At 43.3% G+C, this 25,218-nt stretch overlaps 1 protein-coding gene across 13 annotated transcripts in view; it reads left to right on the top strand.

The window, feature by feature from the left end:
• The window catches only part of SH3KBP1 (SH3 domain containing kinase binding protein 1), a gene marked incomplete at both ends in the record, with an annotated part of 338,781 nt that overhangs the window by 72,122 nt on the left and 241,441 nt on the right, over positions 1-25,218 (top strand). The window contains one exon of one of the 13 annotated variants that reach the window (XM_080652032.1): positions 15,912-15,962. The exons of the other annotated variants lie outside the window; for them this stretch is intronic. Coding sequence (XP_080508158.1) covers positions 15,912-15,962 — 51 coding nt within the window. Of the gene's footprint in view, positions 1-15,911; positions 15,963-25,218 lie in introns of those variants that run through there. 13 annotated transcript variants of the gene reach the window in all.

Genomic DNA, 25,218 nt, shown 5'->3' with positions numbered 1-25,218 from the left:
GTGTTTCTAGTTTCTTGGGATATATTCCTAGAAGTGGGATCACTGGGTCAAATGGGAGTTCCATTTTTAGTTTTTTGAGGCGATAGGGAGAAAAAGGAGACATATATAATGCTATATATAATACTTTAAACAATAAAGAATTTTTAAAAACCCCAATGTGCAGCTGTACCCCAGACCCATTTGTATCTCTGGTCATGAATCCCAGCATTGGTTTGTTTTAGGATTCCTAACTCTTGTTCTTATTTTACATTAAACTTTAAAAAAAGCTTTCCCATCTACCACAGTTCTCCAGCCCATCTTGGGTGTTTCACTTATCTCTCTGTGTGGTCATATTCTGTCATCATGTTGTGATGGTCACGAATGGCATTTAGGAAAGTTCCGCCCATGCTCTGAGCAGGTACAAGGAAGCATTAGTATTTGGCCTGTGTGTAGTTGGCCTGGAGACTGGCGGAGCCAATGATAGAAGTAGAATAGAAAAAGAGAAGAAGAGTGGAGGAGGGGAGAAGTGGAGTGCAGGCAAGAGGTCATGGGGGCCTCAGAGACCTTGTTGATGAAAGGGCCTGGGTGCAGGATACAGCCCTGGGTCTGGACTCCTGGGCACCCTCCTTCCAGGTCTGCCATGATGCCCCTGCTGTTTCTGCCTCGCATTGGGGCATCAGTTACACTGATGGTCTTGAAATGTAAATTTGATCTTACCCCTTCCCCATGTACTCCACATACTCAAAATCCTTCCTTGGGTTTCCCTTGTTTTTTTAATATATTTTTATGGATTTCAGAGAGGAAGGGAGAGGGAGAGAGAGAAACATCAGTGATGAGAGAGAATCATTGATCAGCTGCCTTCTGCATGCTTCACACTGGGGATCAATCCTGTAACCTGGGCAAGTGCCCAGACTGGGAATCAAACCATGACTTCCTGGTTCATAGGCCAAGGCTCAACCACTGAGCCATGCTGGCTGGGCTGTTTTCAGAGCAGGGACTAAACCCTTGAGTGTGGTCAGCCTACAGGGTCCTGTGTGCTGTGACCCCCATTTTTTCCAGCCTCATTACCCACTTCATATCCCTGTACCCCATTAATGCCTTCTCAGCCACAGAGCTCACCTCATGCTTTCCCAGGGAAACCTTCCTAGACCTCCCCACTTAAATACCCATTTTCTTCAAGCCTTTCTAGTGCCATATTTCTCTCCTCAGTAGCACTTGTCACTCTTGGGATTTACAGTCTGTTTTGGGGGCTATATGACGAATGACTCTCTTTCTTATTGGACTGTGATTCCGAAGCATCAGTGCAGTATGGTGAGCTTGGTGCCTGGTGCACGGCAGTGCTTATCCATATTTGTTCAATGAGTGACTCTCTTTGTTGCTTATTTCTCTGCACTTGGGCTTATTGACATCATTGGGAACTTAGCCCTTACTCTTTGGATGGTGGTGCCAGTGGCTACTTAAATAGCCCATGGCCTTAGGTTCTCATTTCCAGAAGCAGTATGACTTGAGGATTTCCAAAGGAACTAATCCTCCTGGCCCCTGGGAAATATACCCAGGCCAGGTTCAGTGGTGGAGCCAGCCGTCGAATTGAAGATAGTGTGCTGAACAGTTTTTGTAGGCTTGCATGTTTAGTTGCTGTTTGTATGCTTTGTTTTTCTTTTTACCAGCTTAGACTTCATTGCCTGCTGGCAAGATACTACATAACTTAAAATTTGGGGCTATAATAAATGTATGCGGTAATATAGAAAATACATATGCTGTAAGAGAGAGAAAAAAAGCAGGGTACATATTTGTGCATGCAGCATGATATACAAACTACCAAATCTTCTGTATAGGGGGAAATGCTAAAATGTTAGTAGTCACTTTTGTTGTATCTTTATTTCTAAGACTTTTTATTTTTTTAAAAAAATATTTTTATTGATTTCAGAGAGGAAGGGAGAGGAAGAGAGAGATAGAAACATCAATGATGAGAGAGAATCATTGATCGGCTGCCTCCTACACGCCCCACACTGGAGATTGAGCCCGCAATCCTTGCATGTGTCCTGACTGGGAATCAAACCGTGACCTCCTGGTTCATAGGTCGATGCTCAACCACTGAGCCACTCTGGCTGGGTGTATTTCTGAGATTTTTAAAAGGTTATTTATTTATTTATTTATTTTTAATATATTTTATTGATTTTTTACAGAGAGGAAGGAAGAGGGATAGATAGTCAGAAACATCGATGAGAGAGAAACATCAATCAGCTGCCTCCTGCACACCTCCTACTGGGGATGTGCCCGCAACCAAGTTACATGCCCCTGACCGGAATCGAACCTGGGACCTTTCAGTCCGCAGGCTGACGCTCTATCCACTGAGCCAAACCGGTTTTGGCTTAAAAGGTTATTTAAAAATTGTAATCATTTTTATCTGATTTGTTTATTTTTCCTCAGGGATTGAGGTGCTTTCATTCTTCAGATTCTTGTGACTAAAGCAGCCCCCAGGTGTATGTTACTTTTTCTAAGTTGTTGTTTTTTAAATCCCTCGTGTCTTCCAAGTGAATATAAGATTAGTAAAAGTACCAAATGAGCTGAGGAAATTGGTCTCTTGCTATGTAATTAGGTTTGAATTTTATCAGGTTTCTAGATATCTGAGTATGTAATGATATAGCATCTGGGTTTTGTCACAAACTGGTGACTTAGAGCACTGGTTTGGAGTCACAGCTGAGATCTGCCACCTTGGGCAAGTATATTAAACTCTTTGAGTTTCACTCATTCATTCATCAAATGTTTATTGAGTGTGTGTTGTGTCCTAGGCACTACTAGGGAAGACACTGGTGAACAACTCAGACAGAAATCTCTTACCTGATGTAAGGGGACCTCATAGTAGGGGCATTTTTTTCCTTTAAAGAATTAGTCCAAGTATGGGCATTTAAATGAAAATCACTACTATTATTAACCAAAAAATATAACACTTTTCTACTATGTTCATGTATTTAAGTACAAAATATCTCTAAGGGTTTTTTTAAAATCTGATCAGTATTAATGGAGCTTTTAATTCACATCGCAAGAATTAGAATTTTAAAAATTAGGTGCACGTGCCCACCAAATGTACACATTCTTCAGGCTGATAAATTTTGACTTAAAAAAAAAGTCAGCATCTCCAAAAACAGGAAGAACATTCCAAGTTATAGTACAGATTAAATTTGATGTATCGCTTGAATTCTTTATTCAAGGAAGCTTTAAGGAATGTGTGCCATCTTCCTGCAGGGATTGGGCTGAAACCAGCAGTCTGACATCCCCTGAGGGGTCCCAGATTGCGAGAGGGTGCAGGCCAGGCCCAGGGACCCCACCAGTGTCCAAATTCATGCACCAGGCCTCTAGTATGCATATAAGATCTTTGGTTAATCTCTTCCTGCCCTGCTCCCTCCCCCCTTCCCTCTGAGATTCATCAGTTTGTTCCATGTTTCCATGCCTGGGGTTTCCACTGCTGCATTGCGCATCTGCCCCCTGGTGGTCAGTGCACATTATAGCTACTGGCTGGTCGGCCAGTCAGCTGGTCGCTTAGGCTTTTATATATATCTACACGAATAAAAAAGAAATATGTAAATTGACCGTACCTCCACAATGCCCACCAGCCAATCAGGACGGAATATGCAAATTAGCAGGACAAAGATGGTGGAGGCCCCGCCCCCAGCCATTCCAGGGGCAGAGAGGCTGGGCAGGGCAGGACGCCTGCTATGAGGGGGAGGGCGGGGGGTGGAGGGAGCTACAGGAGCTGCGCTCCAGCCGGAGTGAAGCGAAGACTCTAGCCCGAGCGAAGAGAAGACTGCAGACTCTGGCCAGAGTGAAGCAAAGACTGCAGACTGGCCGGAGCAAAGACTCCGACTGGAGCAAAGGTGGAAGGTGGCGGCCAGAGCGAAGGCCTGGGTCCTGGAGGACGGAGGAGAACCAGTGCCGGCAGCCAGGTGAAGGAAGGCCTATTGCATGAATCTTCTGAACACATAATAATCTGGCCACTCAGTGTATATCCTATATAACAAAATGCTAATATGCAAACTGTCCCCTTGACCAGGAGTTCGACCAGCAGGTAGGCCGGCCAACCGCCCATGTCCCCTCCCCCTGGCCAGGCTGGCTGGACCCCACCCACCCATACATGAATTCATGCACTGGGCCTCTAATATATATATATATATATATATATATATATATATATATATATATATATACATACACACACACTGAGTGGCCAGATTATTATGCGTTCAGAGATCATAATAATCTGGCCACTCAGTATATATATATATGAGTAAATGGTAGTTGTTTGAAATAAAAATGGTAATTTTTGGAATAAAAGTTTGTGATTAAGTTGCAAAATAACTTTTTATATTTTCATCCTATCCATTTAATTTTACTTGATGATGACCTTTTTAAAGTAATATCTTCATTTCAGCTACCATTAAATTGCTTTTCCACGGTGAAGGTGGAGAAATAAATGTACAAACATCTGTAGCATGGATAGGTTTGAAAATTCCATCTTCACCCTTCCCCACAACATACACACTGTGTGCTGGAAGAAATCCTATTGTGCCCTTGTCTTTCTACCAATAGGAATTGCAACCTTTTTTTCTGTGGCCTGTGAACCTGATCAGGCCCGTTGCATTCAGCATGTCTTTCCTGAGGCCTGTGCCAAGCTCCTGGGGTGTAGGACCTTCCAGTACTCAATCAGGCTTGGACTGGGAACAGTGGTACCCAGCGATCCCAGAAGCTTGAGTCTAGGTGTTCGAGCTCTGAGACCTTGGGGAAGTTATTTAATTCCTCTGGGCTTCTACTCATTTCCTCTGAAAACAGGGAATAGGAACCACAATGGTATATCTATTAGCTACTGTACTTGAGAGTAAGAATGAGATCAGGTGTACAGGGCAACTCGGAGTATTTGATACTCAGCCAACAAATATCAGGTATTAATATAAGTATTAAGCTACTCTGAGAGACTGGAAAAATACAGAGACAGTGTTTGTCAGTTGGGTGCTGTGGGCAGCGGGTGCTGAATTGGAGGTAGGAGTGTGGAAGGTTTATTTGTGGAGGGGGATGACACCCATGGAGATGAAAGAGTGGGGGTGGGACAGGGAGAGCCTCAAGCTGTGATACTCCAGTCCCAGCCAGCCTGAAGTCTTAGGACAGAAGAGACAGAAATAGACATATGGCCAGGCACTATCACCCCCCTTCGCCTGCCCCCCAGGTCAGTGACTAATGGGGGTTTGCCTCAAAAGAGTGTGACCTCAGCTAGAAAGCAAGCAGAGGCACATCCTGAAGGCACAAATTCTGTCCTGAAGGATGTGACATGTGGTCATCACACCTCAAGGGCTGCCCAGGAGACATTTTGTTTCACTTTAGTTTCTTGACTCAGGAAGAGATGTGAACTAACATATCCTACCCCACCCCTCGCCCCTTGGGACCACAGGTACATTTCATTATCTTTCTACTACTGAGGAAGATTAGACAAGAAAGTCTGGAGGGAAGTTTAGGGAGAGGGAAGGTGAAACTGTCTCTTTAATGTGTGATCACAATAGGTGTTAACTCAAAAGCCACACACATATATGTACAGGGTGGGGCAACAGTAGGGTAACAGTTGTCTATATGGAAAATAATACAGTTATTAATGAATAACAATACAAGAATAAACTCTTGTGTCTTGTGTACTCACAACTGTGATTTGTGGAATGAGGTGCTTGAAGTCAGCCCATTTTAGCTCTTTGCCGCCTGTTTTGCTTGTCATGGAGGGAGGAGTGTTTCATTTGTTGCCATACTTCCTCTGGGACCACCAGGTTTTTCTCAAGAAAACCAAGAGACAATATCCTGTGCCTGGAAGTCTGTGTGAAAAACAAAGTGGGCTTGCCTGCACATGTAAGCCGAGAGGTTGTCTAAGCCAAACCACATCCTGCCCAGCCTTCTTGAGGCAGGTGGTCCCAGATGGAGACCTAGAGTGAGGAGCCTATGACCGCGCTCTCCTGAAAGGCTGGGGGCAGGGAAGGCAGCGCTCTGTGGCCGTGCAGGGTTCCCAGGCAGTGTGAGGACACCCTGGCTGCTTTCTCCTCTTACAGTGAACCTTGTTTTTCTAAACTTACTGGTGACCATGAAGCTCTCAGGGATGCAATTTTCCTGGCAAGGAAACAAGGCTAAGGGCGAGATGTGAGATTGTATCAGTAGAGCGGGTGCCAGGTTAAAACCAAGAGGGACTGTTTTTGCACATCATGGAAGAAAAGGTAAATTAAAATTGTGTTTAAAATATTTACTACAGGTGTACATTTTAGTCATGATTATAGGAAACTATAATTGACATTGGTGTGAGTGTTAAATGGGAATATATTCTTAGCAAAGCTGTGAATGTTTAGACAGTATGTCATTGTCTGCAATGTGATGCTACCTGCTGAAGTCTTCGGTCATATGGGGTTTGCTTACGTTGACAGATTATGAGCAAACGCCACATTAAAACTATATGCCCAGCCAGTGTGGCTAAGTGGTTCGGAGTACCGTATGAACCAGGAGGTCATGGTTTGATTCCCGGTCAGGGCACATGCCTGGGTTTCGGGCTCGATCCCCAGTGGAGGGTGTGCGGGGGGCAGCTGATTGATGATTCTCTCTCATCATTGATGCTCCCATCTCTCCCTCTCCCTTTCTCTCTGAAATCAATAAAAATAAGAAACTATATAAAATCAAAATTATTATTAAATTATGACTGCTAAACTTATAGTCACACTGTAATATTGAGGCCTTCATGGGCACAAATAGAGAAGGAATCTGGTTTATTGCTATTATTCTGTAACTGCTATTTAACAGTTTGGCTTATATTCACAATTCAGTCTTTCACTGTTTTTCTCAGCTGCAAAATCATGAGAGTGTGCACAACTTTTTTGTTTCTAAATCTTGAAACTGGTATCATTGCCAACCTGACTATAAAAAGTGCATCTGCCACCCTGGCTGGTGTACTAAGTGGTTAGAGTGTTGGCTAGTACACCGAAGGGTCCTGGGTTCAATTCCCAGTCAAGGGCATGTACCTGGGTTGTGATCCCTGGCCCTGTTTGGTATGCCTGTGGGAGGTAACCAATCGATGTGTCTCTCTCACATCGATGTTTCTCTCCCTCCCTTCTTTCCTCCCTCCCTCCCTCTTTCTCTAAAAAACAAAATCAATGAAAAAATACCCTTAGGTGAGGATTAACAACAACAACAACAACAAAAATGTACATCTGCTGTAAGAAAGTAGTTTCAGCTCTTCCGTGTTAAATGAGTAACTGTGACATTAGGTTTTGGTGGGACATGATAGGATCTTTGAAACGCACTGGAATATGGAGCATGCTGGGTTTGTGTGGTTTTAAACATTGAGAAATTGCTTCATTGCTTATGATATTTTTTCAGGGAACACTCTGTTATTTGATTTAAACTGTCACATGACAGATGATCTCTTTGGTACATATAATCCATGCAATTAAAGTGTGAGCCTCTCCTGTCAGCGGTGGTTAAACATCCATACACCTTACTTCTTTTTTAGCCTCTGATATTTTTTATTCAATTTAACTAATCCTTTTATCTTAAAACTTGAACTTGCAAGGGTTCTATTAACAGATGTTTTAAGGTGACAATCAAGTCAAGGGTGCTGCCAACTTTAAACTGAACACAGTCCCCTGCCCTCGAGCTGGATATGAAATCTAATTTCAGGCCTGTTGCAATGCAGGGGTGTAGCTGATTTGTAAACACCCCTTGTACCATCATAGCACAATTGACAAGCAATGGTTCTCAGGCAGGGAGAAGTGTGTTATTTAGCTATCTAACTGGTCACCCTGACTGCAGTTCTACCTAGGATGCAGCTCACGGAGCCACACACAATAATTAAAGCTATCAAATCATGAGTAGAGCCACCCCATTTTAGTCTCATTATAGACAAACTTAGGCCTGTCTTTATTCATTATAATGAAAGCCAAATGAATTTCATCTACTTTACTGAACACTATATCCTTTTCTTCCTTTTAATTGGAATCTACACGTGAATATTAAAGCTTAAAAATAATTACAAGTGACTGTTTCTGCTAATGAACTTACTGTAGAGCAATTCTTGGCCTGTGCTGTGCTTTGACATTCCCAGACTGTGTGGCCACTCAGGCTCCACTCAGCCCCATACTCTGTCGCTGTGTCTGTCCTGATGGCAGGGCTTGGCAGGTTATTCACATCTACCCTTTTCCCCCCGAGAGTGGCTAGAATGGTCTTAGGTACAGAGAAAGATAGTGTTAAATATTCAGCTGGTTTAATTGAATTTAATATATAATCCTTAAGCTTAATCTAAAATTTTGGAGTCATTCATGGTTCATTTTTTTCATAGCATCATTTATCTGCTATTATCTAAGGTAGTGAGTTATTTGAGTAAAAAAGGAACTTCCCCCCCCCCCATGAGATGGATCTTCCAAGATGCTGCTGTTTTCATTTATAGCTGATTACATTAAATTAGAAATGTGGGTGAGAGGAGTGGCAGTTTGAAGGTTTGAGATGTGAGGTTCCTAGGTGTTGCATGATACATTGCAGCTTGGGAGCCAACACTTTCTGAATGAGAGTGTGATCATTAGTAACTTCCAATTTCCGTGAATATTAATAATAATGATTGGATATCAGTTTAAAGGACAATGAAACAACATGTAATATTGTGATACGCTTTAATTTATAAACATACACATTTCCAAATAAATTATTCTCTTTTAGGAGAGACAAAGCAATCATCAGAACCAGACAGATATGACACAGATGTTGGAACTATCAAACTACATACACATATACAGGCATACCTCATTTTGTGCTTTGCTTTATTGTGCTTCACAGATGTTACATTTCTTTTTTTTTACAAATTGAAGGCAAGACCCTCCATCAGCAAAAAGATTATGACTTGCTTTATTGTGGTGGTCTGGAAGCGAACCCACCATATCTCTGAGGTACGCCCATATTACCTAGCTCTGTCCACTGAGTGCCCTCTATGTGTCTGGTGCCATTTTAGGAATGGGCCTTACAAGGTCTGTGGTCTTAGAGAGTGTACATTCTAACAGAGGAGAGAGAGCATAAGCGCAGACAAGATAATTATGGTGAAACATGCAACAAAGAAATACTGGAGGGAAAAAAGATAGGGTGACTGGTAGAGTGTGTGGGCTGTTTCAGCTGGAGCCATCAGAGAAGGCCTCTTGGGGGAAGTGACATTGTAGCTTGCATCTGAAAGATGACGAGACGCCTGCCATTACTAAGAGCCATCTAAGCAGAGAACGGCAAGTGCAAGGGCCCTGAGGCATGAACAAGTTTGGATCCCCTCAGTATAATATTCGTGCTTTGGAACATAACAGTGCTGTGGGAATATTGCTGATGAGAGCAACCCTTATCAAGGCTAACCTAGGGAGGAAGTAGTGGGTGGGTTTTCTCTTGCTCACATTCTTCTCTTTCTTTAAACATATAAGACTTACTCCTCTCTTCCCCATTTTGCAGGGGCAAAGAGAGTCTATTAGACATTTTGTAACCACTTCAGGACCTGGCACAGTGAAAAGGAATATGAATTTGTTGTTGTGAATAGAGGCCTCATTATTTGTCTAGTAAAACTGTATTACTTACTCCTCTTCATAATTACAGAGAACACACATTAACTCAGCTAATCCTCATTCCCCATTCACGTCCCAGGTCGTGATTATTCTTATATCAGATGGGAAAACTGATGCTCAGAGACATTAGCTGACTTGATGGAGATTGCCCATCTATTAAGGGTTAGCCTTGTTATTTGAACCCCAGTAGCCTAACTTCGCATGCTTGCATTGTAAGAACTAACTGGAAGGATGGGTATTCTTAGAAAACATAGCCTCTGATAAAATAAATGAACATGGTTGTTTCATTCTCATGGTAACCCAGTTTATGTTAAAGCATTGGCTAGTGAAACTGCATGGGGAAATGGATTTCATAAATACATGTTGAACAATATATCATTTGTTCATTTGCCATGAGTGCTTAAAAATGGGTGAAAATGGGTAGTTTAAATACTTTCAATTTCCAAATTCCCTCTGCTGTCTTACTACTGCATATGTTACTACAGAGTATTAATACTGTGAAAGCCAGTCAAAGGCATGTCTGATACTTGTACATCAGGAACATTCTGGAAATCAGCATTTGTGATTTCAATAACTGCTATGTAATTGGTACCAGTCTACTATTTTGCAGACTGCATTTTTCACCTGCTTAAATGCTTTTCATATTTTTCTATACTACTCTTTGAGAATAAATAAACCATAACATAAATAAACTATATGAAGTACAGGATTGGTGAGGGAGAACTTTGAACTTTACATTGGACAAAGAGGAGGTTTATATCCATTGGTTTCTGGGTGTGTTTTTTCCTTTTGTCATTACAGGAAAGTAAGAAACTTTCCACAGCACCTCTCTTGACACAGCAAAGGTGGCTGGTGAAACATTCATTGAAGGAAATGCAATCTGGGTGGAGTATTCCTTAACCAGTAGTAATAATTGAGCATAGTGTGTGCATTGTTCTATTATCTGTACCATTCCTGGTACTATATGGTGGGTGAGAAAAACAGCAAACTTTTATACAGCACTTCCTGTGGTCCAGAGGCCTTAAATAACTTGCCTAGGGGAGCAGTTAGTCAGTACCACCAGCCTGAGGGGGGTTTAGTTTCCCAGTCCTTACTGTGCTACAGGGTTATCTGGGTGGCCTTGGCTACATTAAAACAACAGCCAGCCAGCGAAACAAACTGTAATTAGCATGAGGGAATACCCCAATCTGTCAGGTTCTGAGAACCTGCTGGGAATCTTGGCTGAGCTGGGTGTTAGGCTACTACTGACTTTCTTTTAATATGCAGCCACTTTCAATGGGAACCAAGACTTCCTGTGAATGCCTTCTGATGTTATTTGAAGAAGGGAAGTAAGCATATGAATTTTTAAAAAGTTCTTGAAGTATATTGATTTTTCGGAATGGATGCAATTAGTAGTTCTCATAAGTCCCAAGAATTATTAATCCTGGTATGCTTGGGTTGCACGTAAAGCTCTTTAATACTAAAAGATGTTGTAGGTTCTGCTGCTTTGATGATGTAGGAGTAGCTTGAAACATGTGCAGTAATGCAAGTGTCCATGCTGCCAGCACAAATGGAAAAATATATTGCTTTAATTGAAAATGCAGGCTGTCTAGTCTTTGACTCCCTTTACGTTCAGAAAGGTCCTGAAAAAAGTTTGGAAAGTGGATTCGGATGGTGACCTCCCACTACTCCTTCTCCCACTTGTGAAGGGGAAGTAAACAAAACGCAACCTTGGAGATTCTGAAGCCAGATGTTGACAGAGCTTAATGTGCCACATGCTCCTGGGGGATTATGTTAAAATGAAGATTCTGATTAAGGGCTCTGGGCTGGGGGCGGGTGGATGTGGGGAGGCTCGGATTCTGCAGTTCTAAGAAGCTTCCAAATGATGCTACTTTTAGTAGCAAGAGTGTAGCTGACCCTTTTTGACCCAGCTCTCTATCTTAGGACTGTGTTGATTGCCTGAACCACCTGTGGGAGTTTGAAGGCGGAAGATCCCCCAAAGGACTGAATTAAGGATTGAATTAGTTACTGGGGCCGTGGCCAGGCACGTAAATTTTTTTTTTTTTTTGTTAATCCTCACCAGAGGATATTTTTTCCATTGCTTTTTAGATAGAGTGGAAGGGAGAGGGGGAGGGGAGGGAAGACGGGAGAGGTTAAAGGAGGGGGGACGGGGAGGGGGAGGCGGAAGGAGAGGGTGGGGAGGGGGATGCAGAGAGAGATCGAGAGAGAGAGAGAGAGAGAGAGAGAGAGAGAGAGAGAGAGAGAGAGAGAGAGATCCATCAGCTGCCTCCTGCACTTGCCCTGACCGGTGATGGAACTAGAACCCACAAAAGGTGGGAGGGGGGAAATGACAACTTTGAAAACTTCACTGTAGGGATCAGATTGATATGTTTAAAGGCAAACTTTCTGACACCCTAAGAGCTTCCTCTTTGACCCAAATTACATGAGAAATCTTAGCCACCCTTCTTGGCAGGGCACTGACCAGTTCTTTATGATTATATCCAGATCGGCTTAAATCAGAGAGCATGGAGAAAAAGAGGACTTAATGGTTAGGTTGCTGACCTGCTTAGCATTAGATAATGTCTGTGAAGGCTCCCAGAATTTGTCCAGGGAAGCTGGGGCCCAAATATGGAAAATAGTAGTCATGATTATGAGGTAGGAGTTGAAATTACAATCGTGCACATTTAAAGTGTTATTTAAGCTCTTTCCTATGCTCCTGGCTTTGGGGTTTCGTTTTTGGTGGTGTTGGGAGAGCCAGGGCAAGCTAGGAAGATAGGGCTTGCTGATGCCACTGCTGTAATGAAGCCCGGATTCTATGGCGCTCCTTTCCCGGTATGACTTTTTCTTTCTTTCTTTTTTTTTTTTAAAAAAATATTTTATTGATTTTTTTACAGAGAGGAAGAGAGAGGGATAGAAAGTTAGAAACATCGATGAGAGAGACATCGATCAGCTGCCTCCTGCACGCCCCCTACTGGGGATGTGCCCGCAACCCAGGTACATGCCCTTGACCGGAATTGAACCTGAGACCCTTCAGTCCGCAGGCCGACACTCTATCCACTGAGTCAAACCGGTTAGGGCTCTTTTTTTTTTTTTTTTAAATAGCAGACACTTTTTAGTAACTAGCTTTTTAACCATTCCTTAAATCGGACTATAAATCGTTTCCCCTGAGGTCATGCAGTAAGATAAGACACCAGATGGAGAGAGTCTTCTCAGCTTTCCTTAATCTATTGTGTCCTGTTTTTTTCCCCCCTTTTTAATTTTTTTTTAACATTGATTAAGGTATTACATATGTGTCCTTATCCCCCCATTGCCCCCCACCCCCCACTCATGTCCTGTTTTTAATGATTAGTCTTTTTTCAAAGCCAAGTGTTTCCCATTCTTGTTGCATTTGTGACTTTTCATACCCCAGCTCCTTAACTTGTCTAAGGGTTAAAAAAAAAAAAAAAGGAAACCCCGTAATCAGAAGAAAAAAAGATTGGATGTTCCCTCTCTTTTATGAAGCTTATACAGTGAGAGAGACGTGCATTGTCGCCACTGCCTTCTGCATCAGGGAGAACTGAGTAGAGAAGCAGAAGATCCGGGATGAGGGTTCAATTTACACGTAGTGGGCACCTGTATCCCTTGCTGAGCCTCAAGTTGCTCTAGGAAAGTGGGTGTGGGTGAAAGCCAGGAAATTTAGAACCTGCCTCTGACTCTCCCACCCCCAACCTCAATGACAAAAGTGACCTACAGAAGAAGCTTGTGTCCTTCCAGAAAAAGGGAAAGATGAGACCAGTCCTATCAGGTCTGGAATGTTGCTTCAGGCCCTGGGGTATAGCCTGGCCCTGAGAGAGACAGAATTCCAACCCATCATGGTGCATGCACAGTATCCATACCTGCCACAGGATAGGAAAGAGTAGATCAGGTGAAGAGGATGGAGCCAGTGACCCAGGACAGGGGTGTAGTGTGAGCAGAGGCCTGGAGTGGAAATGGTGTGATGGGTATCTGGAAGTAAGCTTTGCCAGTGAGTTAAATGAGAAGTGGGGAAAGTGAGGCTGGGAGTTAACAGGGATCTCGTGTTCCTCTGTAACGAACTTGGACTCTAGAGGTAATCTGGAAGCATTGAAGGAAGGATTTGAGGCATAGGCGCGATCCTATCAGATGGGGATGGAGGACAAGTGCCTTAAATCAGTAACTTTTTCTGAATGGTCATCTGCTCCCTTGTAGCTTTTTAAAAATCAGCTTTATTGAAATCTAATTTGCATACCATAAAATTCACCCGTTTGAATTCAATCGTTTTCAGTTTATTTACAGAGTATGTAACCATCACCACAATATAATTTTCAGAAATGTCCATCACCCCAAAAGGAACCTTGTGCTCATTTGCAGTCACTTCCCATTTCCATGCCCAGCCCTTGGTAACCACTCATCTTTGTAATTTCTCCTTTTTCTTTAACATTAAGGGGACTATTTTCTGAGTGTGTTATTTACTTTAAAGAGTATCTTTGCCAAATTACAAACTCTTGCTCATGGCCCTGCAGCTATTCCTCAGCTCATTCCTGTCAGCGCTGCTTTAGATTGCATGGAACAGAAACCTGGCTGGGACTGGTTTAAACAGGGACGTTTGTTATACATAATTGGGAGGCTACAGATAGGGTGGGCCCCGAGGGCAGTGTGATCAGCTGCTCATAGTGACTCAGAGACCTGTGTTCTGGCCATTTCTCCTCCATGGTGTCCTTCTGGCAGTAGCTTCATCCAAGGGCTGGTGTCTCTCTGGTTGTCAGGCAGTTGTAGGATGGCATCCGTTGGCATCCATTGATTCCTTGTTTACAGCTGGTACGTGGGAGAAGTCCTTTCCTGCAGTCTGCCTGATTGGGTGAGTTTAGTTCCTGTTGCCCACCCTGAACCAATGACTGGCTTAGAATTAATTAGGCTGCCTCTCTGGAGGTGAGAGTGGACCTTATGGTGAATGGGTGGGCACTATGGCCAATAGTGGGTTCTGCTGGGTAAGCTTGTAATAAAATAGTACGTGAGCGTGTTTGAAGCTGACCCTGGCTTTATGTCACTGTGAAAAGCGTCATCAGTTCAGAGCTCCCCAATTCAGGAATTTGTTGTAATTTGGTCAGAGAGTGCACTGAAGTTGATATTTGCAAGTTTTATTAGTGTGGACATTAGTACGTATGATGTTAACATTAACATATGTGGAAGATGAATGATTTAATTCAGAGTAGAAAAACCTGTTTGCTTGAAGATAGAAATGTTTAAATAGCCCGGCTGATGTGGCTCAGTGGTTGAGTGTTGACCTATGAACCAGGAGGTCGGGGTTCGATTCCCCTGGTCCTGGCATATGCCTGAGCTATGGGCTCGATCCCCAGTGGGAGGTGTGCAGGAAGCAGTTGATAGATGATTCTCATCATTGATGTCTCTGTCTCTCTCTCTCTCCTTCTCCCTTCCTCTCTCTGAAATCAATAAAAAATATTTTTAAAGAAAAAAATGTATAAATATGTGATTAGTAGTAAATAATATAAAATCATTCTTATCTAGGTATTAGGTTAGCCCCTTGGAATCACTCCTTGGGGGGGGGGGGCGGGGAAATCCTGTCCTGAATATATCAGTATTTGAGGAACTATATAAAACTTGAAATTAACAGAAATCGACTTTCCTTTCAAGTATAATTCATGCTTCATGAAGCCAAATAGACATTCTGCCAGTTATTTGGACTTTATTAAATTTTGTTTTATATGTAGTAAAAAAATCAAGGTATGCCTGTGCTTTGCAGAGTAATTTATTTGATTGTGAGCTCTATTTTCAAGTCTGTTTTGGAGCGAGGTTTGTCCTGATGTCAGTAATGAGCATTTGCTGGTGCAGCTCTTAATGGTGAGAACGGATGTTGAAGAAAGCAAACACCATATGCCCTTTGTTTCCCGTGCATGTCCCCTCCTGGAGGCTGGGTGGAGTGTTTCAGCTGTCTCGAATAATCTCCATTTTGCTGTTACTGCAGACTTGCGTTCTCCAACTCTCTTCTCTCTGATGTTAGTTACAACTTCCTAATTAGGTGGCTCTTCTTCCTCTTTCTCCACCTAGGTCATAAAGGTTTCACACTCTCAAGTGTGAGAGAGTGGATTACTTTTGAAAAATGAGTTTCACTTGAATTGTGACAGAAATAAGTGCAGAGAATTAAAAAAAAAAAAAAACCCACCCAGTGAGAATGTGTAGTGGGAGGGGCAAGGCGGGCTGGGTACGGGACAGGATGCTTAGAATAATTCAGCTGCCAAGTGAATCAGAGGGACTTGGAGTTCTCAGTGAGCACGGACCATACTCCTGCCCAGAGTTCAGACACTGTCAGCCCCAGATCACCATTTCATACCCCACAGAATGGAGCTTTCCGCAGCCAAAACCCCGAGTGCCGTAGATGCGTCTGAGATTGTAAGTAGGCCGTACATCTGTTCGGATTGTTATTATGTCTGCATCTTTTGTAGCCTGTTGCCTGACTACTTCGTAGGCCAGGAGGGAGATGTGATGGGGAATTTGGTCCCAGCTCAGTCCTTCCCAGATGGTGAGCAACACCATTTTCCACTTGGATTCGGTCTCAATTTTCTTGTTTGGGTGGAAGGGAATTTCTTTCCCCAAGCCCTCCTCTGTGACAGAAGTGGCTCTTGGCTGAGTCCCTTTAGAATTGGCATCTATAAAGATTTTTAATAGCCCTGTCATCTGGTGTGATGGCTCTTTCCTTCTCCTCTATTGATGAGTTTTTTCCAGGGGATACTGGACACAGCTACAGTCACCTCCCCACCTCCCACCCCGCAGGTGGCCCTTTAATCAGTGAAGTGTCCCAATCAAGGGTTGGGAGCAGGTAACATTTCTGAGGGAGCTGGCCAACTGGGAGTCTGGGATGAAGCCAGGTATGGAATCCAGGTTTCCTGCCTTGGGAAAGATAAAGAGGGAGGAGGTAAGACTGAGATGAAAGGTGGGACAGAAAGATTCGGGGTCCGCTCAGGGGACTGTCCTCTTGCTAGATTCTAGGTGGTGGGTGAGATGCCAGTCCTCACTTAGCTAACTGTAGCCTTGGGCCACTAACAAAAATCTCTATCCTAGTCTTACTTATCTCATGTGAAAAATCACAAGCATTGCACTTTGTGCGATTGCTGAATTTTTTGAAGCACTGGAGGTGAAAGTGCCTGGCAAACTCTATCTGAGCGATGTGTTTTGACCCTCCTCCCCCATTCTCCTTCCTTCATGGGATAGCATACCATCGATACAAGCAATGTGCTGGGCTCTGTGACATGGCACCCATGTTGTTGACCTCGGCTTGTTTTAGGGCAGCCTTTGTGGCTGCCAAGTTCTCATGGTTGGTGTCATAGGTTTGATCTTGAGGTGGGCCAGTTGGCCTTGCTCAAGTCCACAGTCCCAGGTTTCCCTTTTTGTCATGGCCAAGTGACCCCTAAAACAAGGAGTTCCCAGGGAGAAGGTGTGAGTGGGTTATGCTTGTCTCGATGATACATTTGTGTTAAAGATCGTGGGGACTGGGGACTCAAGTCATGAGGCCATTTTATGAGTCCTAGAGGTAGAGTGATAATTCAGAAGAGCCATTTCCAGTTTTGGGTTTCCAAGTTATGAATACTTATGTTCAGCTGGGGCAAGAAAGAAAAAGAAAACACTTAAACCTGGAAGAATGCTGCTCAGGTGCTCTCTGATTTCTGATTCAGAAGGAGTTGTAGGACACTGTTATGGTAACTTTCCATCCGCTGTTTCAGTTAACCTGTTCATGGATTTAGGCAACTGCTGTTGATCAATTTCCCAATGGCCTTTCCATCATTATGTGTGTTTATTTAGGGCACTTTCCATTAGCTTTACATTTGGCAACTGTGAGTTAATTGCTGATAATAGTGTTCCCTTGTCAGTCACACGTACTCCCACCCCTTTACCCCCATTGTATTGTATTTCATCTCATATTTAGGCTAAGGTTGTTTGCCTCTAGTCAGCAAGACTCCTCAATACCTATATCCATGAGCTCTAACACAGTGCTAATTTTTATCACTGATTTTGGAGACATCGTATCATCCGTGTACTTCGTTTTGTGTGTGATGATATAAGAGTACCTTTTATGGTAACCATCATCAGAATCATGTATTATAATGTACCAACTTTAGTAGCTCTCTATTGAAGTCCACTTTCTTTCCCATATCCGGCTGTGCCTATATGATCAGGGATTTGCCTACCTCTCCAGCCTCATCAAGGTCACTTGTCGTTTGGCCACCACCTTTCACCACACCAGTGTCCTGGCTGCCCCAGCTCCTGTCCCTGGGCTCAGGCACTTGCAGTGCCCACTCCAGGGAGCACCCTTTATTTGGCTCTTGCTTGGCTGGCTTGCTCTGCTTTCAGGTGTTACTGGGAGTAGCCCTCCTAGGCCATCTTATCTAAAGGGACTTCCTCCATCTTAAGTTTCCTTTCTCCCTTCCTGTCACATCACCGTATCTATTTCTTGCAGAGCACTTATATCACAGTCTGTAAATTCCTTGTTCCCTCATTGATTTGCTTGGCACTTGTCTCTCCCACTAGAATTTCAGCCTCAGTATGGAGAGAGGCCTTGCCTGTCTTATACCACTGTATCCCCAGTTCTAGGCACATAGTTGACACTCAACAAATATTTGTAGAATGAATAGAGGCAGTGGATGATGAATACAGTGCCTGACTTTTAAATAGTTTGTGACTACAAGCTGATAAAGACAGTTCCATCTTTTCTGTGCTGTTCCCTTCCCGCCCCATCGGCCTTCGCCATTGCTCTGCCACTTATGGGAGCACTCCATACCCCAGGGCCCTGTTTGCCTCTCCTGGCAAGCCCTTAGCTGGCATGTAGAGTAACCCTCTAGCTGTTTTAAGTATCATTTTCTCAAAATGAAAACCACCTGTCTTCAAAGTGATTTGCTTAAAACAAATGCTCATTTCTTTGCCAAGGCCTCTTCCCCTCCTGTCTTTCCCCACCTCCTGCCAAGAATAATGGGAAAACCCTCTTATCTTGGAAAGTGGTTTTCCCTCTGGTCAGAATCCAGAGCCAGATGATTTATCACCCTGTGTGCTGGGCAATAGCTTTTCCCTGCCCTGCTGCTCTCAAATGTTAGCGGTTTGTTCTCTGGAGGCCCAAAGGGGTCACATGATGGGGGCTCAGCCTTGGCACTGCCCCTCTTTGTATATTTCCTCTAAACATCCTGTTTGCCAGCTCATTGACACCAACTCTGGGGAGTAAATAATATGACCCCATTTTAGAGATGATGAAATGGAGGCTCACAGAGGTTAAGGAAGTTGTAACCAGACTGGATCAGAACCCAGGTCTTTCTGACTTCCAAATCCATGTATTATTTGTTGGTGTACTCAGTGTTTCTCAGGGTTATTTTGAACATGTCCTACATTAAAAACAAAACCAGAAAAACCCAAAACTGGCAACTTAGTACACATATGTGTAACTGCAGTAAGTTTCCTGAAACAATACTTGCCATCACTGTGTGTGATGTACTCTGATATTCTCCATTCCATTTTTAAAATGCTGGTCAGCATATAGCAGGAGATCTTTCTTTTTTTAAGGCTGAATAATGTCAGTTTCTTAATTCGTTTTTCCATCAATGGACATTTAGGATGTTACCATATCTTGGTTGCTAGGGGCTGGGGGTGGGGGAAATTGAGAGTTGCTATTCAACGGGTATAAAGTTTCAGTTATGTAAGATGAATACGTTCTAGAGATCTGCTTTAAGACATTGTGCCTATAGTTAACAATACTGTACTGTGCTCCTAAAAGCTTGTCAAGAGGGTACATCTCAAGTTAAGTATTCTTACCACAATAATAAAAATGCTGGTGAGGACCTTCTAAAGTTATTTTGTGGTGGCAACCCATAGTTTGAAAACAGTTTGAGAAAAACTAGTGTAGATGTTATAAAATATGTTTACTTCTTTATATAGAGGTTTACATGATGTAAGCTACTTTTTGAAATGTTTATAGAAGTATAACATACATATATAAATGCACATATATAAATGTATAACCAGCTCTAGATCAAAACACACGCCATTGATTTAAGCTTCTTTGAATCAAGACAGACATGGAGTACAGCAGAAACTGATATGCCTTCGATTTGTTCTGAATTATGTACATATGGCTTACTTGATAGAATCTCTCTTTGTAGAGGTCTGTATCTTGCGTTTCCAGTGATGAGGCCTGACTGGTATTTTATTTTTATTTTTATTAATAATATCACCCAGGGATATTTTTTCCCCATTGATTCCTAGAGAGAGTGGAAGGGAGGGAGGAAGGTAGGGAGAAAGAGAAACATCAATGTGAGAGAGACACATTAACTGGTTGCCTCCCATTTATGTCCCCACTGGGGCCGGGGATAGAACCTGCAACCCAGGTACGTGCCCTTGACCAGGAATCAAACCCACGACCCTTTGGTGAGTGGGCTGATGCTCTAACCACTTAGCAGCATTGGCCAGGGCCTGACTAGTATTTTGGATCTAACAACTGTTGAAGGAATGGAATAAGGCTTCCCTAAGGGCCATCAGAAATGGTATAAAAGGAGGCTCACTGAGAAGGTGCCTGGTGAATGTGACCCACGAGGAGCAGGAAAGGGCAAGGCCCTGCAGTAGGGCATGGAAGCATTCAGATGTGAGACTTTATGGTGCTAATAATTGAGACCAATTTTACTGAAATGGGGGGGTGGGTGGGAAGGAGGGAAGGGAACTTGTGATTAGAATTCTAAGCTTCTAGAAGTCAATGAACTTTTGTATAAATAAGGAACATTCACCTCTCACGGTGAGTATTGACTTTTAGAGAAAATTGTTTTCGCATACTGAATTAAAGGGCTTATTTCTTGGCAAAAGACATAAACACATCTGAATACAAAAGCAAGCTAGAGGAACTTTGCTTTCATAACATATGGGTTCTGTAAGGCTGTATAGGTAGACACTGTACAATTCGTTGTAATGGAATATGCATAGAAATGAAAGGGAGTGAATGTTTTAATGTGCTTTTAAACATTACGAGCTCTTACAAAGTTTTATAATTAATGCCTCTTGTGAGTCATATTGATAGCTTAGTCAAACTGCAATGACTACCTTGAATCAGGGATTTTGTAATAATAACAATCCTTTTTTCTTTATTGATTAGATTCATTTTTGTGTGTGTGAAGGAGACTGAACTCTTGCACATTTGGTGTGTGTTCCCTGGTGTTCTTGTACTGTAGTGCTCTCTGTGGGTTTAATTCTGTATGTGATGTGATGGTGTATGTATAAGAAAAGTCCTGTGACTGTGACAGACACACTGTGCAACAAGAGGAAGTACCCGCTGGGGACGAGTGTGTTCATCTGACTTACCCTTCCTTTCTTGGTGCCTGGCATCATGCTGAATGAATAGAAGGACAAAGAAAAATGCTCAGGTCCCTGTTTGCCAGGGGACGGTTCTGGTGTACGCCTGTTGTCCTGGCATTGACATCGATCGCACCCCCTTTCACCCTGAAATGCCCTGGTTCAGATGATAAATTACTGCATTTTGAAATGTTCTGCTTTGGATAGACAGATGAGGACACCAAGGGACAGAGAAGTCACTTCACTCTGCATGGTCACCTGCTAGTGAGAGGTAGTGCTGACATTCTTTCCTAGGAGTCTGAATTCAGATCTTGTTATTTGACTGTTGAGTTCTGCTGTCTCACGACTTTAGGCCAAGGGACATGTAGTATAAAAACAGCACTCTATATATTTTTCAGTCTCAGTATTTAGTAAAAATCACTGCTGTGATGTGTGACTCAGGGCAGCTGAGTGTGCTGGGCAAAGACCCATCACAGCCCTACATGTATTTTCATGGTAACCTAGAGCAATAAGACCATTCCTATATGCGTGGTGCTGTATAGTTTCCAAGATTCTTCCTGCTAAATTATTGTGTCAAAACTTCTGTTCACCATTTTACAAAGGAGGATGGGAGATCAGTGGGATAATGTAGTCACCTGCCTGAGGCTCTACAGCCAGAAAAGCTAATGAGCAAGACTCAGCTCAGAGTCTGCCTCCATCATCAGTGCATTTTCCACTAAACCATAAGTGACTCTCAACCAGATGTTCCCACATGGCTATTTGAGGGTGTGTATGGAGGATTAGGAAGACGCATTACCTGAACTCAGAGTTTCTCAACCATGGCACTCTTGACATTTTGGGCCATGTCTACTGTGCTCCATAGGATGTTTAGCAGCATCCTTGGCTCTACCCACATACCTCCATCCTCAGTTATGATGGCAAAAAAATGTCCCCAGACAGTATCAAATGTCCTCTGGGACACAATTGTCCCTGGTTAGGAACCACTGGCCTAAATAGAATAGCAGCATTTGAAAGAGCAAAAAAGACAACCTTGAAAATGTTGCCATTTCCCCCTTTCTGTGGTTTCTAAAGCATCAGAAAAAACTATCAAAAGGTCCACAAAAGGGGTGGAAAAGAGAACAAGCAACACATTTCATGTTGAATTTACTTCCATGAAAGAGCATTGGGCCTCCCAAGGAAGGATAAGAGGGTGAGCTTTTTTCATTTTTTTATTTTTAAAAATGTTCTTTTTTAAATCCTCACCTGAGGATATGTTTTTACTGATTTTGAGAGAGAGAGAGAGAGAGAGAGAGAGAGAGAGAGAGAGAGAGAGAGAGGAAGGGAAGGGAAGGGAAGGGAAGGGAAGGGAAGGGAAGGGAAGGGAAGGGAAGGGAAGGGAAGGGAGAAGAGGAGGGGAAGGGAGGGGAGGGAAGGGAAGGGAAGGGAAGGGAGAAGAGGAGGGGAAGGGAGGGGAGGGAAACATGGATCTTTTGCCTCCCACATGTGCCAGAGGAGAGGAGAGGAGAGAGGAGAGAGGAGAGAGAAACATGGATCTATTGCCTCCCACATGTGCCCTGACTGAGAATTGAATCTGAAACCTTTTGGTGTACAGAGTGACGAGCTTTTTATGTAAAGTTAAAAATCACACAAAATATTTTTATAGGAAATTTAGAATAGAGATCAGCTGAAATATATGAAATCTCCTATAATCCTACTTCCCCGAGATAGCCACTGTATCTCTTTCTAAACTTTGCCAGCACACATGTATAAATTGGTGTATCATTTTCCAAATAGGGCCATGCCACAAATACTGTTATAATCAGGTTTTTTATTTTTAGCTTAAACACTCCACAAATATCTTTGTATATCTGTGATATAGAGCTAAAGTTTTTAATGACTGCATAGTATTTCATTGTACAGCTAGAGAGTAATTTATTCATGGGGGAGGAGTGTGTCCCTTAGCCCAGACTGCACCCTCTCCAATCTGGGACCCCTCGAGGGATGTCTGACTGCCCGTTTAGGCCCAATCCCAGTAGGATTGGGCCTAAACGGGCAGTTGGACATCCCTCTCACAATCCAGGACTGCTGGCTCCCAACTGCTCGCTTGCCTGCCTTCCTGATTGCCCCTAACCACTTCTGCCTGCCAGCCTGATCACCACCTAACCACTCCCCTGACAGCCTGATTGATGCCTAACTGCTCCCCTGTCAGCCTGATTGCCCTTAACTGCCCTCTGCTGCAGGCCTGGTCCCCCCCAACTGCCTTCCCCTGCAGGCATGGTCTCCCCCAACTGCTCTCCCCTGCAGGCCCGGTCGCCCCCAACGTCCCTCCTCTGCTTGCCTGGTCACCCCTAACTGCCCTCCCCTGCAGGCTTGATCGCCCCCAACTGCCCTCCCTTGCTGGCCTGGTCCCTCCCAACTGCCCTCCCCTGCTGGCCATCTTGTGGTGGCCATCTTGTGTCCACATGGGGGCAGGATCTTTGACCACATGGGGGTAGCCATCTTGTGTGTTGGAGTGATGGTTAATTTGCATATTACTTTCATTAGATAGGATAGAGGCCTGGTGCACGGGTGGGGGCCGGCTGGTTTGCCCTGAAGGGTATTCTGGATCAGGGTGGGGGTTCCCTTGGGGCGTGGGGCGCCCTGGGTGAGGGGCCTGTGATGGTTTGCAGGCTGGCCATGCCCCCTGGCAACCCAAGTGGAGGCCCTGGTATCTGGGATTTATTTATCTTCTATAATTGAAACTTTGTAGCCTTGAGTGAAGGCCAGGGCAGGCCAGGAAGTTTGGCTTCCTCCATCGCTGGGGAAACCCAAGCCTCTTGCTTGCTCCATGGCCACAGCCATTTTTGTTGGGATTTATTTATCTTCTATAATTGAAACTTTGTAGCCTTGAGTGAAAGCCAGGGCCAGCCAGAGTGGGCGGAAAGCTTGGCTTCCTCCATCGCCGTGGAAACCCAAGCCTCCTGCTCGCTCCGTGGCCGGCTGCTATCTTGGTTGGGTTAACTTGCATACTCGCTCCTGATTGGCTGGTGGGCATGGCTTGTGGGTGTAGCAGAGTGATGGTTAATTTGCATGTTTCTCTTTTATTAGTGTAGATATCTTTGTCCCTTAAAATTATGAAAATTCATCGATAACTGTTGATTATGCACTAGGCTTGCAGAATGGGGTGTGGAAAATTCTTTGGTTTTCTGATTAAATGATGACTAATAAGAAACTATTTAGGTTTTATGCCTTGTTCATGAAAACCACTGTTAAGTGTATTGCGCTATTTTCTGAGTAGAAATTACAGCCTGGGAAAGATCATTGAATCTTCCTTTAAAATTATGTTCACTGATGAGAGAAATTTAGGGCTATCTTCTTTTGAATTCTCATTGCTCATGGATTTTTCTTATACGTGTTTAAAATGATAAACGTATGGTTAAAACATTGAAATGGTACAGAAGACCTTAAATAAAGTTCCCCAGTTTACTCCCCCCTTGTTTTTCTTTATTCTCTAGAAATTTTCTATGCATATATAAACATTAAAATATACACAAAATTTAAAAATCCACAAACTAGAAAACAATATGCAAAGTCTGATTTAACTAGCATTTTGTTTTTGTTTTTTGTTTTTTGTTAATCCTCACCTGAGGATATTTTTTCCATTGATTGTTAGGGAGAGTGAAAGAGAGAGAAACATCAATGTGAGAGAAACACTTCGATTGGTTGCCTCCTGCATGAGCCCCAACCAGGGCCTGGGCCGGGAAGGAGCCTGCAACCAAGGTACGTATCGAACCTGAGACACTTTGGTCTATAAGCAGATGCTCTATCCACTGAGCCAAACTGACTAGAGCTAACTAGCTTTTTTTAAAGTTAATATATCTTTCTATGTCTGAACCTTATTCTGTTTAATTGGTGCCCTTTTGGGGGTTGTTTTAAGCTTTTCTTTTTCTCTTGCAACAGAGCACCCTATTTTACATAAGTCTTACATGTAAAATAAATGCCTAGCAGCAGAGTTGTTGGGTTAAGAGTCTGTATCCTTATAATTTCATAGATATTGCTAAATTGCCCTTCCACCAACAATATATAGGTTGACTTGTTTCCATCAGACATTTTTTCTGCCTGGCATAAACTATGGGTTGGGGATAGGGCCTAAGCTGGCAGGCGGACATCCCCCGAGGGATCCTGGACTGCGAGAGGGCACAGGCTGGGCTGAGGGACCCCCTCCCTCCCCAGTGCACGAATCTCATGCATTGGGCCTCTAGTGGGTTAATAAACCAGGAATACAAATGTTGAACCTCATCTATAGGAAGGGCCATAATTTGTTAGGATGAGACCATGATCTCTCTAGTGACCATTGTAGCCACTAGTTTTT

The sequence above is a fragment of the Plecotus auritus genome, assembly GCF_963455305.1.
Source record: "Plecotus auritus genome assembly, chromosome: X".
NCBI classification, from domain to species: domain Eukaryota; kingdom Metazoa; phylum Chordata; class Mammalia; order Chiroptera; family Vespertilionidae; genus Plecotus; species Plecotus auritus.
Note: the sequence above shows the minus strand (reverse complement) of the source record. Positions and strands in the feature narration are given on the sequence as shown.